At 41.2% G+C, this 18,392-nt stretch overlaps 1 protein-coding gene across 1 annotated transcript; it reads left to right on the top strand.

Annotated features, from left to right (window-relative positions):
* Window positions 1-779: 779 nt before the first annotated feature.
* On the top strand, window positions 780-18,078 carry chmp4ba (charged multivesicular body protein 4Ba). Its single transcript, XM_050039455.1, has 5 exons — window positions 780-1,159; window positions 11,413-11,590; window positions 12,872-12,986; window positions 14,046-14,172; window positions 14,291-18,078. The coding sequence occupies exons 1-5, from the start codon at window positions 976-978 to the stop codon at window positions 14,353-14,355; spliced, it is 669 nt and encodes a 222-aa protein (XP_049895412.1). The 5' UTR covers window positions 780-975; the 3' UTR covers window positions 14,356-18,078.
* The last annotated feature ends 314 nt before the right edge of the window (window positions 18,079-18,392 follow it).

The following is an 18,392-nucleotide window of genomic DNA, read 5'->3' as shown; positions in this document are numbered from 1 at the left end:
GCCTCAAGGTGACTGGAGAAATTTAACTCTAATTGGCAACTGGGTGGCGCTATAACAACAGAAAAACGCTTAAAAATGGCTAAAATCTGACCGACCGCTGTGGCTCCCCCTGTGGACCAATGTTGTTGTTTTGTTGGTATGACTAAGTCATGGTATGGTATGCTGTACATAGTCATGGAAACTGTCAGCGTGTCATTCTGTCCGTCCCACGTTTTTCTACTCACTGACTTGGTCAATCTGTGTTTCCCATGTGAACTACCAGTGCGCCCCACTTTTAAGTCAATACAACATATAAACACTTTAACTATCTGCCTTTCAACGTGCTACCTCAACTACTAATGTACAGTTTTAGCCCACTAACTATCCCACTATTGGCAATGGTACTACTGTACTTTCAATAAAGCAATCGTACTATCAAATCCACAAAATCTCTGTCTGAATACATTGCTCTTCTTAATGGGTTCAGCTGACTATTTAATCTGCAATTTCCTGTGACCTGTATCCCAAACACACACCATGTGAAACTGTACGTGGGCAACTGTGCACTCAATGGGTATGGACTAGTCTTGATTTTAATCTATATATAAAAAAAATTAAATCATTAAAATATTAATCATTCATGTCTGTAAACGACAAATATTATGTAACAAACGACCGTCGTCGATAATCTTTGAAAAACCCCCCCCCAAAAAACACTGTTTGCTCTTTTGGGAAATCCCATGCTGTCTCACGCACTGAACTCACGTATGAGTCATGTAACAGCGCTGACGTAATGACATCACGAGGCCTTTCTGGAAGAGCGGAAGAAGGGAAGAAAACAACAACAGCAGCAGCGGCGGCAGCCCTCCCGCGAGGCGACGATAGCTGACGAGAAAAGACAACACAGCGATTTAACGACACCCTGTCCGGTATCACGAAGTACCGGCTGCTCTTGTACGGTTAACACAGCCGTTATTGTTTACATTTAACAACAACATGTCGGGTATAATGAGGCTATTCGGCGGCGGGGGGAAGAGTGGAAAAGCGCCGACACCTCAGGAGGCTATCCAGAAACTCCGAGAGACCGAGGAGATGTTGGCCAAAAAACAGGAATTTCTAGAGAAGAAAGTGGAGCAGGAGCTCTTAACGGCGAAGAAGAACGGCACGAAAAACAAACGAGGTGAGGAAGAAGCTCCTGAAGTGATTTGGAGGGTTAATTAGTTAAGTTAGTTTGTTAGTTTAGCCCGCAGGCTAACGGCACAGGAGGAACCGGGAAGTTGGCAGTTGTCAGGCTACATTTACCTGAATTTACCTGTCAGTCCACACGGTCCCCTGACTCCATTTTAAATGTGTGTTTTTATGACAGCACAGGGATCATGCTGAAGTATTACATGACCACACAGAGAGCCCACAGATCAAACTAGGAAGGAGCTAAAAAAAAGTTATTAACCACAATGAAATTCAGATTTATTACCAAGTAGGTTTACACAAAGGAACTGGCCTTTGTGTTTGAAGCATACAATAAAAACATAAAGTATAAAAAATAGAGGTAAAGTACTGCAACAGTCAAGAACATAAATATAGACAGCTTAACATCAAAGGTGTACAGTACAGTTGTGGTCACAAGTTTACACACACTTGTAAGGAACATGTTTGTCATGGCAGTGTCAAGTTCCCCAAATATCCACAACTTTTATTTCTCTGTGATGAAATGACTAAAGCTCCTACTACTTTATCACAAAGAACAGTAATGAATTTATCATGGATTATCTGAAAGTGTGCGCAATCTGCAGGGTCAAAAATACACATAGAGCAACCTGAATTATCAAGTTTGGTGATGTACAAAGTTGTGTCACACAAATTAGCTTTGTGGCACGGCCTCTTTGTTTCTTGTGACACAGAGATCGTGCCATAGATCTGCCACAAGGTCCCATCTTCATGCCGCCTTTGCTTTTTACACAGAACCAAACAGCAGTGGCTCCTGTGTGTGATTTAAGATAGCATGATGCAGGCATTGCATAATCAGAAGAAGCGTGAAGGGCATGACGTGCCACAAGAATGTCGGCCCCCAGTGTGACATATAATGTACACATTGGCAGCGCTTTATAAACAAAAGCAATGGGACAACATGGCAGTAACAATTATTTAACATCCCTGTTATATGGTGGCTGATCTCGTCCTCTATTCGGAGGCTAAGGAGCTCCTGGACCTCATTGTTTTTCCAGTTTGCAGACATTTTCGGACACTTTTCTTCTTCTATGAGTGGCCGCTAGCTGCTGCCAGCTACACTGATCCCGTCCTGCCGGCTGTCATTCAGACAGAAGTTGTTTCTGCACTGTTACTACCTACATTCCCACAACTTCCCACACGGCTCAGTGGCAAGACAACTCTGTCCCCCCCATGCTGCAATCGTACCTTATTTACAGAACAGCAAGATGTTATAATGGCGCAATATTCCCGCTTTGACTAGGCAGTGTAAAACGGGCTTACAGCAGGAGACTTCTCTGAGCCCTCTGGGCCTGTTTGATACACAAATTAGATTCAGCCACAAACACTACAATGGAGCGCAGTATGGATCTGAAAAACAGCATCACTGAATTTAAAAAGTCAGGAAAGTCACTTAGAGCCATTTAAAAGCAGCTACAGTTCCCTGATCAACTGTGCAAACAATTGTAGGTATGAAGTGCATGGCACAGAGGTGTCAGTGCCACGATCAGAAAGAAATCGCAAGAGAGAAAGTTGGTCAGGATGGTCAAAAGTCAACCAAGAACCACTGAAAAACAGCTCTGCGATGAATTAAACAGGTGTTGGTGTGGAGGCTGCCGTGCAAGAAACAAGCCCCCAAACCTAAAATCATCAGCCAGAAGACTTGGATGCAGTTGGGTTTTCCAACAGGACAATGACCCCAATCACACATCAAAAGTGGTAACAGAATGGCTAAATGATTAGATTAAGGTTCCCAAAGTACTGACTTTAACCTCATCAAGAGCACTTTGACTTTGTTGCAGAAACAAGTCTATGACAGATAGCCGACAAATTTATTTGAACTGCACCGATTCGCTCAAGAGCAGCGGTCAGAGATTCAACCAGACGCTTGTGGATGGCTGTTTTCCTGAGATAGTTATCGTACCATACAAATTTCATGCAGTCGCAACCCTATCTATGACAAACGTGTTCTTTATGAGTGTATGTAAACTTTTGACCTCAACTGTATATCCTAGCTGTTAAAAAGAATTAAAAAGTCTTGTGCAGGAAAAGGCCAGCTGCAGATGGGAAGAAGCAGTTTTTGTAGCATGAGGTTTGGATCCTGGTGGACTGCAGCCTCCTGCCAGCATGGAGTTTACAAAGAGTCTGTCTCCAATTTTTCCACAAGCAGCACCGATGCTTCCTGCTGAAAATTTTAGGAGCACTACTTAAAGAAGTATTTCACAGCTATTAAAGATGGTCTTTTCATAAAACTGGGCTGTCTGTAGAGGAGAATCAATCATCAGTCAATGAGTTTTGATGTTAGTGCTACATGGCCAGAAAACAGAGACACATTTGCTTTCGCTCAAGAAGTAGAAAACCTCCAAATACCTGCACTGGACCAAGAAACACTTCCACTTTTAGGTGATGTAACGCGAGCTTGTCTGTTTTGACACAGGAACAATATGGCAACCAGTCGGCAACAAACAATCTGTAAGTTTAGTTTAACAGTAAACTAAAACGTGTGTCTGAAAACATTTGAGGGATGATATATGCAACATGGTAACAGAACCTTGGTTCATCTTTAATCAGCACTGCACTGTCATATTAGAGCCAAACGCTGCGCTGAAATGTGTTTCTGACAACATTTTAGGCAAGAAATAGGCAATACAGTAACACAGTATTGGTTTACATTCGATCAGCACTGCCTAGTTTACAGTTTAATTGGATTTTGGTTTGTGTTTGAGAGACCAGAGAGAGATGGGGGGTGGTTTTGTCTCTTGATCGGCTTTTATACTCTGTGTTCGTGGTGGCGGGCCTATGAAAATGAGGAAGAACAATCTATAGTTTGAGCATCAGGCCCAGCAGATTTGAGCTGGGAGATGAGCAGGAAGATCTGGGCACTGGTCAGCTGAAGTGCACAGTTCATTTACACATACTACCCACGTTGTTATGACACAAAGCTGGTTGAAAATCGGCAAAGTATCCCTTTAAATTGACTCGCAACGCAGCAAATTCATATTTTCTCCATTTTAACTGTATTACTTGTAAATGCTTTGGTCATAAATAGACCGTTTACAGAAATAACACTGTGCTGTCATAATTTAAAGGAAAAAGTCACTCTCAGCTTCTTAGATCTGAAGCTTTGTGGTGCTCATTGGGATCATAGCTAAACTTACCAACGTTTGCACCTCAGCTATTTAGAAATGTAGCTACTTCAAGGTGTGCAAATGTGGGACTTCAATTTTGTTGATTCTTCAAATTTATACAGTGAAAACTGCTTGATTTTGAGTCTGAACGTAGTCAGAGTCGTCCTTTAATTTTTTCCAGAAACCTAAATTCAAAGAATAAAGGTAATTCCCTCACAGTTTTGTGGGATGTCTTAATGAATAAGGCACACACATAACATGTTTTAAACTTCCTGTCACATTCTTTGTCATGTGAAGCGAGCTTCCTCATTTCTTAGCCATACTTTTCAGCACGTGCTCCAGTCAACCGTAACTCTGTTCATGTGGGTTCGCCAGCAATGAAGACAGAGGTGCAGCGAACCAAACGTTGCTTTCAGGAATTTACAAGCCCATTTAAAAGGCTTAAAATGATTAAATAAACAACAAAAAAATCTGGTTCTCGTTAGTTTGGAACTGGTTGTAATTGAAATGACTCTCAGTATAAACACTTGTTAACCCTGTGGTGGTTTTGGAAGCAGTACAGGATGTACACTGCCTCATTCTTCATACGTGAATAACAGAGTCAGAGATGTTGTAAGGTTTTCATTGTAGTGAGTCCCTGGAACCCACAGGAGGTTATTTGAGTGGGTCCCCAATAAAATTTGTGGGTTTTTTGTGCAAATTGTAGTGCAAATTGTACTAACATTGTGTTTAATGTGATATAGTCATAATTAGGGTTGTAAATTAGCACCAGACACCAGCCATGTGCTGGTAAAATCTGCAAGTGGCTGTTGGATTTGCTCCACTCACCAGCCAAACAATAATAATCTATTGAGTGGTTGGTTAATTTAGGAATCCACGGGTCCCGGTGACATATAGACAAAAAGTTTCCAATTCTTGTTATAATGAATGCTTTGTGGTGTAATTTCCCCGTCGCAGATATGTTCAGTTGAACCTGGACTTCATCATCGGTCCGTTTCCACCATCGGTTTGTGTTTAGTGTTGCCTGTTGCTGACACAGCCAATGGTCATTTGTTTTATTTATTTATTTTTAAATGGTGGTTAACATTGCTGCATTGGTTCGTGTGTTCAACCAGTTGCAATACACTTAGGTCTGGACCAATCAATACACATTTACATCACTCAAGCCTCCTCTGAAATAGGAGCTGAAAAAGTCCATCAAAGCAGCCTTTTAAGAACCACGATTGTTTCTAGCTCTGGCAGTGTGGACACAATAAAAAGTGGCGTTCTTAGAAATATAATAAAACTTTCTCCAGTTTGAAAACGCCTATTGCTGAGCAAAATTTCGAACAAATTGACACCCGTAACAATGCAGGAATACTTATAAAATGAGATTGTGATTGAATGTATTAAATCAATGCATGCTGGGCCGATTCTCATCACACCTACCTCATGTATCCACAATCACATGATCAGCAGTTAGCCAATCATTTGCATGCTGCTCATGGTTTCAACTCTCCAATAGTTTTACCTTTATTTGAAAAAAGAGCGCACTGCATCCAGGGTTATCAAATCAATCCTGAAACTGCTTTCAAAGAACCAAATCAGCTGGATGAAAATAAACAGGATTCATTTTCCCTGATATCTGCTTGTTAGCCTGAATTAGTTCATCTGCATTTGAAGAACAGGGATGGTGATGACATGAGAACACAATATGAGGGAAACATGCAGACATGGCCTCTTTACCTTTTTGTTCAGGTTAACTGAGGGGACGCTCGTCCTGTTTCAACTCAGACTGTTTGGGGAAGAGTCAACAAGACGATTGACTGTCAAGTCAACCTTCAGTCAGAATCTGTCAACCCTCTCAGGCAGTCTACATTGATTGAAAGTGTTACTCAATATGTTCGCAGCATGTAGTGTCACTTACTCAGTGTTACTTACATATAGAGATGTGCCAGTATACTGGTTTAAAGGTGACTGATACCAAGCGTTTCACCAGAGTATACAGTATATGATTGTATTTGTGCACAGGTTAAACTCACAAAATGTCATGACAGGAAATATTCTTACAACTATTTGCCTTATTAAACAAAAAGTTTCTCTTTCGCTGAACCAAGACTAGCTTAATTGCCCTGTTAAGTCATTGTAAAACACACTTCAGTCAAACCCGACAAACAAAATAAAACCAAAGTTGTTGTAGTTGGCTTTGTTAGTCCTGTAGTTAGTCCACTGTTTCAACAATCACCACCTCTGGTTTGTACCAAATAAATCCATATTTTACCAAGTTAGATGTAAATAAATATGTTGTTTCCCCTGCTGTCTCTCTCTGGTCCCCCTGGTCATAAGGTTACCCCAAAAACCCTGGTACACCATACTGCCACACAAGCCTGATTGCTTCTAATTATAATAACACCAACAACAATTCCTGTATGCTACCATAGAAGGCTGTGAATGCAGCACTTCACGACCAGTTTTATTTTGATTAGCTGCGTGCAAGCACTTTTGTACCAGTGTTCTTACTGCGTCAGCTCTGACCACAGTGAAGGTTCATATTTTGTGTGGGACACCACTCGCACAGGTCAGACAAGTCACATATTTGCATTCGCCTCGTGGTGTAGCTCGTCGTTCTTTGTGCATTAACACACGTTTGGCCTTATAAAATTTATTTTTACCATTAAAACCAGCCAGCTCCTGTTGATAGTGTGTAAAGTGTATGCTATGTTGGTGCCTTTGCAGAGTCCAACTATTTGTTAAGTTGGTTAAAGTTCAAGGCAAACACGTTGTTTTGTAATTTTACTGTTATTTAGCTATTAAAAGTATTTCAGGAGAGTTTTAAAATGTTGTGATAAGACTATTTACTGTGATATTTTCAGCCACAATAATTGTGGGAAGATAATATGATACACCCCTGATTACATACAGCCAGATTCCCACTGAGGTTGCAGTGAGATCTATGATGCAACCATAAACTCTTTCCAGGAAAAATGGCTCATTTATAACTGGTTTTAAAAGTCCTGTAACTGTTCCTCACACGTGTTTAATCAGCTTTCAACTCTTAAACCTGATTTTCAACATAGTTCATCCTATAAGTCAGCCTCCCTCTTCTTGGGAGATGAAGAACAATACACACAATCTCTAATTCCTGAAAGCAAACATACCAAACCCTACCAGCATCTGCACGATGGCTCTCTCAGATTTTGGTGTTTACACAATTAACTGCTATACTGCACCTACCTCTCGCTGTTTGACTTCAGGCCGTCTAAAAAGCCCAGTTAATGGATTCATTTTTCCAGTAATAATGGTGAGGAAGCCTCCAGCCCTGTCACTGACAAGTATATCTTACATTGCAGTTGATAAAAGTGACAACGCAACAGAAAACAGACTGTACTCGTAAATCATACTTGACGTGTAGAGTCGCTACTGAAAAATGAGGTTTGAAGCAGTCAGGAGAAAAAAGCAGGACAACAGGAAAAACAAAGGGTCACAAAAGGTGACCTATAATTCAAGGGTGTGGTCTGAATGCAGCTCTGCCACCGAGATGATCTAATTATGCTGTGTGTGATGGGTAATGATGTTATCAGTCCAGGGATAGAGCCAGGTGCCAGAATAATCAGATGAAACAGGAACTGTCAGCTGCTCTCTGGCTCCTGGTGGACCAGACCAACCAGTCTGGTCAGTAGATCGATAAAGAGTTGTTTGTGTAGATTGATAAAGATTCGTCTTTTTTCTATATCTGAAATGTTCTGATGGATTATAATTTTTCAGTTTCAGTTAAGAAGTTCGTGTACAGCTGCGTGCAATATATGAGAACCTTGGCTTCATTTTTTTAATAGAAAAAAAAGTTGTGTCATGTTAGCGGCTCTGTGAGGCTGTACTGAGGCACAATGTTGCTTTGAGCTAGATGCTAACATGGCTAGGCAAACCTTCTCACAATGACAATGCTAACAAATTGATGTAAAGCTGTTATGATGTTTCCCATGTTCACAGTCTTAAGCCCCTTTTACACTGCCAGATTTTCAGCGAATGTTGGGCTGTTTTGGGCTGGATTGGCGAGTTGATCCAAGGTGGCCAGTTTTCCGCCCAAAGGGGTAGACATATTAGCGGAACCTTTTTGGTTTAAAAAGAAGGAGGCGCCCTCCGCCACGGAAGGAGCTGTTGATGACTTGTGGGAGGAGCTGTTGATGACGCTGCACGTGCGACCCACTGGCGGTGAACTAACAGGAAACAGCTGATAGCAGAAATGAGCAGCTAGTAGCAAGAGGGAAACGTAAACCTGACAGACACTGTAAAGATGAGCAACTGGGGAGACAAGGAATTGTGCGTCCTCCTTGTCCTCGCAAACTAAGAGGCCCTTAACCGTCAAATGACGGGAACGGTGAAGGACGGGCCAACTTATGAGAGAATCGCCGAAGGACTGACCAGCCGCGGCTTCCCTCGGAGGACGTCACTGCACTGTTGCCAACTCCTCAGTAAGAAAAGTAGCTATTGGCTGTCCTAAAAGTCGCTAGAAGTTGCTAAATGACATCATCTGCCAGTGCTGAAAGAAGACTGATTGGGCTTTAGTTTAGTGTTTTAGCTTGCTGGCATTTGCTAATTAGCACTAAACACAAAGTACAGTGGAGGCTGATGGGAATTCGGGGTGTAAATCACAAGTCTCTTCATGATAGGGATGCGCAATAATATCATGTCATTGGTATCAGTCAATATCAGCTTCAAAATTAATCAGAATTGGCCAAGATTATTTTTCTTATCTTGTCCCATGAATGAATATTACATACATTGATAAGTATTGTATTTCATGTCTTCATCTGCCGGTGGGTCATCACAATGAGGGTATACAGGCATAATATGGTGTTAATTCCACCACAGAAGAGATTTGATGATCACTGAAATTAGGTTGGGAAAAAAGTGGATATATCGACATGAGTTGTTACATATCAGCAGATCAATACGGGCAAAAAAAATCCAATATCGCACCTCCCTACTTCATGATATTATATCGATTCTTTGGACAACGATACAATATTTGCTGATATCGCAAAGTCCGCCATGAACTCCCCCTAAAAAATCAACATCAGTTTTAGTATACTCGATACTGAAAATATTTTCACTGCTTTACCTAAACACAGACAGCCCTTTCTGACGTGCAAGGTGATAAAGGCTTTAGTTTCCCATTTATGCTCTCGTCAAAATTCCATACTCTGTTGACAAAAAAAATAATTTTAGCTCACTGATCACAGAAGCTGGTGAGTATGGGTAAGAATCTCATATAGCCCTACTTCAAATGATCTGAACTATCCCTTTAAATAAGAACCTGCTTAAAACAGAAAGACTTTGTGTGGACATTTGCATGATACAGATCTCGGACAGGGAAAGCATCACTATAGCAGCAGCGAAGCAAGATGAAAACAAAGATTATAACTGTGTATTTTACTGTACGCACATATACAAAAAAATCGGTTGCCGCTCAAAAGGGTGACAGCAAGTGGAAACTATTTTAACGTCAAATCCTGATCTTTGAGTTTTATTCAAAGCTAAACCGTATGTAACTGCATCTTCTAATCTTGGTTCCAAACCGAAGCTGTAATCCAGACACACTCCAGCATACATTCTTATCTCTTGTGACTTCATCACCCACTTCCCTCGTCACGTATGACTTAGCAGGTTTAAGTCACCGCCTCTGTGGATGAGGTGCTTTCCCTTATCAGAACCAAAGGGGATTTCCCTGTGTTCTGGTTTAGATGGGTTTTTTCCTGTGTAGTTAAACCACATAGAGGAAGGCAAGTGCCAAAACATATTGTGGACACATATACTGAAATGATTAATACAGGATATACAGTCAATGAAAAAATAAATACACAACAGAGACCTGTAATATTTAGTGTATTAGTTAATTGATAGAATGTTAGTTGGCAATAAGTTAACTCAAGTTTAAGTAGTAAAATTGCAGAATTAATTGTTTAGTCTGTCAATGGGTTCTTCTGTGGTTGACACAAGCTTAAGAGACTTTAACGTTTTGTTCTATAACATAAAAGATGTCTATAAATACCCTACTTGAGAATTTTGATGCTTTTGTGTGTCTTTAAAAGGTCTTAGGTCATGCGACTGTGGTGTAGTTAGCTTATAGACTAATGTTCGCTTTTTAATTCTGGCAAATGCATTTTGGCTTCAAAAAAAGTAGTACGTAGTGAAGTAGTGAAGATTATCTTGTGAACAAATCAAAAGTATCATAAACTTATTTGCCACAGCGCTTATTTTCTGCAATAATCCGAAATTTAATCCAATGGAAAAGTCACATTGGTATTTTGACAAGGATCCCTGGAGCACTCTGTCAGAATTAAGTAAAAAGGGACAATCACAATTTCCATGAGCCCAAGCTGATGTCATGTTTAGTCTAACCAACAGTCTAAAACCAAAAGAAGTTTAGTTTACTATCATCAGTTCAAAAAATCCTCACATTTGAGAAGCTGGAACCAGTAAAGTTTGTCATTTTTCCTTCATAAATGTCTCAAGCGATCAATGTGAAGTACTTGTCCATGAATTCTTTGAGAATCGCCTAATTAATTAGGCCTAATCAACTAATTGTTTCAGCACTAATACTACAAAAGTCACTTTGTCATACTCAGTCAAGCTGTTCTTTCCAGTGATAGAAATCCAGCTACTAAATCCAGCTAATCCAACAGCAGCCTCAGGTCTACCAAATATTTTCATCTCTGTTGTTTCAGATAAGACCAGATCTCTGTGAGCTCGATGAGATGCTAGAGAGAGGACAAACTTAAAGTAGTCTGTCCAAAGCATATTGCGTCTGCAGGCAGAGATTTGGCTCAGACGGGATTTTATCAGATTAACTGAGTCCTGCTCCATTAGGACAAACACTGTAATTCATCATGCAAACATTTCACTGAAGCTCATCTTGCAGCAGCGCAGCTCTACCTGCTCCTTATTTGTCCTCAGACATGCAAAGCAAGCTGCTGCTGCTGCATTCAACAGATATGTGTCTATTGGTCTTTGTCTCATTGTCTCATACTTAACATTTTCAACACAAATTTACTCCTAAAAGAAAAAGCCTTGTATCTGTCTCCTGACCAAACTTTGATCCGTCCTTTCTTTTTCTGTCCAGCGGCTCTGCAGGCCTTGAAAAGGAAGAAGCGCTATGAGAAGCAGCTGCATCAGATCGACGGGACGTTGTCTACCATTGAATTCCAGAGGGAGGCGCTAGAGAATGCCAACACCAACACAGAAGTGCTCAAGAACATGAGCATTGCAGCCAAGGCAATGGAGGCTGCACACCAACACATGTAAGAGACATTTAGTTACAGGTTAGATTTTTTTGGGTGCTGCTGAGGTTATTTTAAGTATTATGAGTTTAAGTTTATAGATTTTCTTGTCTTATTCCTTTTATAATCAGCTGCCTTTTGTTGTTCTTTGTTTGCCTTTGCTAAGTGATGGGGTGGGGAAAAACACTGATTCCCTCGTGTATTGTAATGTTTCTTTTTAAGATTTTCATAATTTATTATTTTATGCCTGAATTGATAGAATTCAAATGCGAAGGTGGAAAGAAGTTGCCACTTTTATTGTGGTGGTCAGGAAGTAATGTGCTGTCATATCCATTTCAAGGAAAAAAAAGTCTGATGCGAGAAAGCAGAAAAACGGATTAGCAAACTTTCTGTTGCTGCCGTTACACACATTAGACCCTGCCCGCTGGGTACCCCGGCCCTGGGGTTTGCTAAATTCAAGTTGCAACAGCTACTGGAGGTCCGTTTCCAGAGCTTCCTCCCGCTCTCCTATCGGCGAATAGTCTCCTAGTGGTGGGGAGGGGCAGAGGGACTGCGGGGTTCCTGGCTAGCTAATTCTTTTCTCATTCGTGCTTTTGTAGTGAAATTAAGAGGAATTGTAAAGATTAGTCTTCATTTCACTTTCAAGAATCAGCCGCTCCTCGTCCATCGTGACGCTTTCAAAGTGAGTGACCGGAATAAAGAGAAATATAGGGTCCGACATAAGTTTAGCTCAAAAAGGCCTGTGCAGCTTCAAATCCAAAATGTTGCCATGTTGGTGTAGTTTTAGTTTTCTTTTCTTGACTAACTCTGAACTTTATAGGAAACAAACCAGTGGGGCCACTGTCCTCCCGTCCTACCTTAGTGTAATGGGCTTCCCTAATGTAGTGGCTAGAGCACTTGTCTTTCATGCGGGAGGTCCAGGGTTGGTATCCTGCTGGGGTTAAAACAGTTACCAGTCTATTTACCACTTTTCCATGCGCTATATGATGCTGCTGACATAAAAGACTGGCTGACGTTGTTTTTGTAACTATACCTCATGATAAACTGTCTCTAGAAGTGTATGATTCAGCCTCTTCCCGTTGGCCAGTATTTAAAAATGCAAACAAAAATCACAAATTGCAATACTTAAAAATAGCAATATATATTGAATCGGCACCCAAGTATCATGATAGTATTGAATCGGGAGATAAACATATCGTCCAAGAATCTTATAGACACCAGTTTCTTGGTTTGTGCAGAGCCATTTGTATTCATGCATCCGTTTTGATGTCATCTCTCTCTTCGTGTCCTTCTGTTTCACAGGGACATCAACAAAGTAGACGAACTGATGGCGGACATCACAGAACAACAGGAAGTGGCCCAAGAAATCTCAGATGTAATTTCCAGACCGATTGGTTTCGGAGAAGAGTATGACGAGGTAAGAACATGGACCAAAACAATTTCCTGAAATCTGGAATCTTACCTGCATTTCAACCAGACGAACCAGATGGGGTTGTACTTTCTGATGGCCCTGGAACTATCAGGGGAGAGTTCAGGGTTAAACGTCATCAATTAGTCAGAGACAAACCTCACAGCTGCAACAATTTTTGTACAGCTTCATTCATTAACCAAACAAGCTCTAATAGACTCTAGTATCAATATTAATATTAATATTAGGACCCCTGCATGACACTTTTTACAGTACATGTGTTACAATATTTATCAATGCAGGGCTGTAGACGTGAGACTTGGACACAAGTGGGACGCGAGTTGTAAAAATGTCAAGCAAATGGACTTAACTTTAGACATGAAGGCAAAACGCTGCAGAGACTTGACTTGGTGAAGAGTGCAGTATCATATGTAGTGTATCTCTTGAGCTCTGCCCAACTGTCATGAATAATTAATAACAAACACGATAATATACACTTTCAGTTGTAGCTGCTGGCATTGGAATCAAATGGAGAAAACTCTAAATTCAGATGAAAGAAATTAGTCTTTCATTATAACATTAAAGGAATCCAGTACTTCCCAAACACACAGCCCTCCACTGACAAAGATAGTGATTTTACCTCACTAAACACAGGAGCTGCTGGTCTATCACTGCCTCGATCGGTTAGTTTGTTTGTGTTATTGTGTGACTGGTGTTTGAAAGGGTTAGTTCGGATTCAGCAAAGTCACACAGTAACACAAACAAACTAAAATTACTGTTTAGTCAATGGAGTCGAGCTTTGACGAGAGCATGAGCATAGATAAAGGTGCTTCCACTCCTCACCTTTTTTGTTCGGTTGAAAATAGCTTAGGCCCGTTTGCGTGGTTAGTATGGTTCGGACTGGTGTTAAAGCTGTCAGTCAAACCCTGGTGCGGACCAAATAACTGAACGGAGACCACTTGAAATGTGATATACAGATGGTAATTTATTCATCCTTTAATTAGTCTGTGTGGTACGCCTGCACATACCTGGTTTCTTGATTACTTACTTGTGTGTGTGTGTGTTCAGGATGAGCTTATGGCTGAGCTGGAGGATCTGGAACAGGAAGAGCTGGATAAAAATCTTCTGGAAATCGAAGGAACAGAGGACGTTCCTCTACCCAGTGTACCATCTACATCACTACCAGCTAGACCAGGTACGATACGTCACTAAATAAAAATTCGATTTAATTCACACATATTGTCCACATCACAAATATCTGCACAATAACATAATTAAATATAATGCTTTATGTCTGTGTGTTCCTTTTTTAGCCAAGAAGAAGGAGGAAGAAGACGAGGATGACATGGCGGACCTGGAGGCCTGGGCGGCTAACTAAGCTAGCTTGCCCTGCTAGCTAGCTAGCACCCCTCTCCTGTCTGTCTCTGTGCTATAAGGCTTCTCCCAGACATCTGGAAGAGAGACATGGACTCTGGGCTCCTGGGCTGGCTGCTAGCATGCTGCTCTGTCGTGAAGGCTATGTCCCAATATCTAACCATACCCCAACCCCAAAGTATGCACTTGTGCACATATTCACTGACTTAAAATGAACCAAGGTTTTTCTTCTCTGATTAATGTAACAGTAAAAATCTCTTTGCTCCAGCTGTACACTTATCTGTTTCTAAAGGGCAGAGACTATGGAAGGGCAGATGTCGTGCCCTGACAGCCTGCGTTTATGTATTGAAAAATCTCTTTTTGAGAAAGGCCACTTATAGGGCAAGAGAGTGCAAGTGCATACTTCCAGGGAAGGGTGTTTGGAGGAACAGGACGAGGCTTGTTTCTGGGAGCAATGTGAAGAATAAACAAATGTTTGGGAAAAAAAGCGAAAACACAAAGACGAAGAGTCAGCCATTTTTCTGCTTCCTGCGTTGTCATCTCTCTGCTCTTCTACAGTGATGACGACAACCCATCGTCTTCACCATCTCTGCTAAATCTCAGCAGCAGCAAAAAAAAAACAGATGAATGATGAAAATGTAGGACTTTCTTACTGACGTATCGCTGTCAAACTACCAAAAAGATTACGTGTTACAGCAACATTGTGTAAAGAGAGGATCCAGGGTTTGATCCCTCTGTCAGCCATATCTCCTACCCAAGTGTCCACAGGCAACTTCTTCATTTGGCACTCTGGATCTAATCAGTTAAATTCCTAAAATGCCATATGAGGGGGGAAAAGGAGCATTGTCAATAGAAAGGGCATGTTTTCCCATTACTCAACATTACAGTGGCACCAGTGCCTGGTTATAATCAATGCCATCAGTGAGGCTTCCAGTATGGACTTGGACGCTGATACTGGATCCTTTGCAGCTGCTTTTCTCAAGCAGACATGACTGCCTCAAGCAGTAATAGTGACTTTTCTTCAGTCTGTGAATGTTAATCATTAGCTAGCAGGCTAATTTACCAAAGTAAGTGCTTACACCAACAAGCTGATAAAGCCAACAAGCTTGTACCATAAACATGTTTACAGCCAGTTTCAGCCTCTACAGCTAACTTCCCTTTTCATGAAACCTTCACAGGGGGTGAATGTTTATATAAATCACCTGTTTAAATTTTATTAAGGTTTAAAAGTGCCCATATTCAAGGGCAGTGCCACTTTGGGTCACCTCTAACTCCAGAAATCCAGGATAGCAACAGCCGAAATGCCAAGCTCAAGGCTTCAAACAGGAGTCCGCAAACGAATCGGCGATGTCATGGTACTTACAGTCAATATTTTTGTACAGGCTAAGCGTGTGACCCTTCAAAACAAGTTGTGGACCTCTAATATGGCTGCCAGAGGGCATATTACAAACAAGCCCCCAGGAAGTGTGCTAAGCTTTGAAGACGATTCCGGATCCGTCACATGATGCTGTTGGCATGAATGTATAAAGAGAACTGGATACAGCGTTGAACGTGGGGCCCTTTTCATCCCATGTAAGTTACTCAGTGGTGCATTAAGCCAGAAAAGATTAATTACCGTTTATAAAGTTAATAATGATCGGCACCGCTTCTACATGGTGTGGCCCACAAGCTGGCTACTTCCCGTTAAGCGCTCCACTGACTTGAATGGGGATAAAAAGATTTAATCATGACAGTGTAATAACACTGTTTGGCTGCACCATTAAATCATTTCAATCATTCAGTCATTTCTGATTTAAGTTAGCGGAGTGCTAAACCAGAAGTTAGCCACTTGTCTCGCAAAAGCCTGTATTGTTTCTGCTGTGTGGGCTCAACCATGTAGAAGATCTGGGTAATTTTACATTCAGGAAGTCTTTACAGGAGCCCCACCTTCAACGCTGGATCCAGTGCTCTTTATACATCCATGATTACAACACGTTGGAAGACTTTAGTTTGTGCCTGACGCCTCCAGCGCCTCATTTGTCTGTTCAGCAGCGATGCACTTTGAGAAAGTCCTACATTTGTTGAACTTAAAGATAATGTGTGTGAGTGTGTGTGATGTTTTTCAGCCTTTTGACACAGTGACCTCTTGTGAATATTAAGTCGAATTAAAATGGTGAGCTGACGTCTTTTTTTTTTTTTTAATTTGCTCTTGACTCACCTGTAGTGTGAAACTCATTCAGACACTGAGACATACACGGTGGTCTTCATGATAAACCTTTGGCTCACTGCCTCATTACTCATGACTGTAGCTACACTTCTCTCCTGTCAGCAGACACATTTATGCATGGACGGACTGGAGTCGATCCACAAGCAAACAGATGGTTAAGACAGTAATTTGAACATGACTGAAGTCTTTAAAGTCCCACTCCAGACACGTTTTGAAGTATAAATACTTAAACTAGTATTTTGTCTAACGTGGTTTTCCCGCATAATAAAAACAATTCTGTTTCCAGTGAAACATGGCTAGCTTTAGAGAAACCATTGAAGCGATTCAGCCATACATGTTCGAGCCTCAGTCAGACCGGCTAGCTAGCGGAAAGAAACTCCAGGGTCCAGTTTACATCTCTACCATGTCTACTGTCAGAACTTTCACTATGCTAACTCTGCTCTCTGTACTGCCAGGTCCGCTCTGCGCTGGAGGTTTCAGGTTTCTTTTCCAGAGTTGTGTTGACATCTGTTCCCCTGACAACGAGAGTTTCCTATATTCGACAGCAATTGGCTTTCGTATTACTGACACACCTTATCTAGCTCGCCCGAGCTATGTTTGAATGTCAGATTTTAGGGAAGTGCACAGACATTGTCCCCTTCAGTAGAAGAACGTGAGGTCAGACATTTTGGGGCCATAAACGTAAGAAAAACATTCTTGAGTGGAGAGGGACTTTAAATGAAGTCATTGTAAACACAGTATGTCCTTATTTCTAAGCTGATCGACCCCAGTCCTGATATTTAAAGGTATACTATGCAGGAATGCCAGTTACAACATTCTCTTTTGGCCCCTCCTCCCGACACTGCTTGTACGTACACTCCAAGCTATTGACAAAGGAAAGCTACATTTGCAGTAATGGAAAAGCTGATACTTAAACAAGCTGACAAAGCTAACCACTGGCACTTAGCCATACCTCTTCTTCCCCATCATCCTTCAGGGCTCACCAGAGGAAATGAAAGTGAAACCCAATCACAGATTCATCTTGTTTTGGAGCGAGCTCTGTCCACTTCTCCTCACTATATTTGCATTTTTTTTCCCAGCACTTTGTCCACAATTTCCATAACTTCCTCTTGGATATGTGCTGATACGACCTGGTTGCTACTATTTTATAAAGTCTTCAACTTCCTTGTGTGCTGGTATTAGCTGGGAGCTGCACCCAGGAACATCCTGAACACAGAAAGATAAGAAGAAAACATGACAATACAGGGAGAGTGCAGATAAAAACACCACCACACACCTCTAGTGCGTCATAAGTGATGATCAAGAGGGATTACTACTTTTGAGGTACATCCTGCCTAGTATACCTTTAAAGACACCATTAAAAAGAAACTTGCGTACGCCAATAGAGTTTATTTTCCTTTCTTCTGTTTACCTCAAATTTCATATTCTCTCTGGCTGTACAGAAACAGTGTGACCTGTAGCCGGTTCGCCATGTCACTCTGTGACTGGGGTTGTGTACAATAAAACTCGGTGCAAGTATCAGCACTGTTGCATCTGTTATTCTGTCAGAAATACGTTTCTTTGTCCTGCTTTTTGTTAGCGGCAATCATCTGGGACATGGCTCTGTAATTAGCAGCGTACTCTGGTATTCAAACTCGTCTCGTGATCACTTCAGGTACATCTCAGATACCATATGTGGGATTTTGAGGTACTTTTTACTCCACAACTTGTATTTCACTTCCAGTTACTTTTTGCATTAAGATAATACATGTAAAGCCTCTGATAAGGATCTAATAAACTTGGGTACGACATCAAGTTTGATGTATGCAGACTGTACGATGACAGTGCCTACTGAA

The sequence above is a fragment of the Epinephelus moara genome, chromosome 24, assembly GCF_006386435.1.
Source record: "Epinephelus moara isolate mb chromosome 24, YSFRI_EMoa_1.0, whole genome shotgun sequence".
In the NCBI taxonomy this organism is placed as follows: Eukaryota; Metazoa; Chordata; class Actinopteri; order Perciformes; family Serranidae; genus Epinephelus; species Epinephelus moara.
Note: the sequence above shows the minus strand (reverse complement) of the source record. Positions and strands in the feature narration are given on the sequence as shown.

Bases quoted from the DNA above. Each gene is read 5' to 3' on its own strand.
- chmp4ba (XM_050039455.1), top strand. From the start codon at position 976: ATGTCGGGTATAATGAGGCTATTCGGCGGCGGGGGGAAGAGTGGAAAA. The intron at 1,160-11,412 runs GTGAGGAAGAAG...TTTTCTGTCCAG, and splicing joins CGGCACGAAAAACAAACGAG to CGGCTCTGCAGGCCTTGAAA. The intron at 11,591-12,871 runs GTAAGAGACATT...TCTGTTTCACAG, and splicing joins GAGGCTGCACACCAACACAT to GGACATCAACAAAGTAGACG.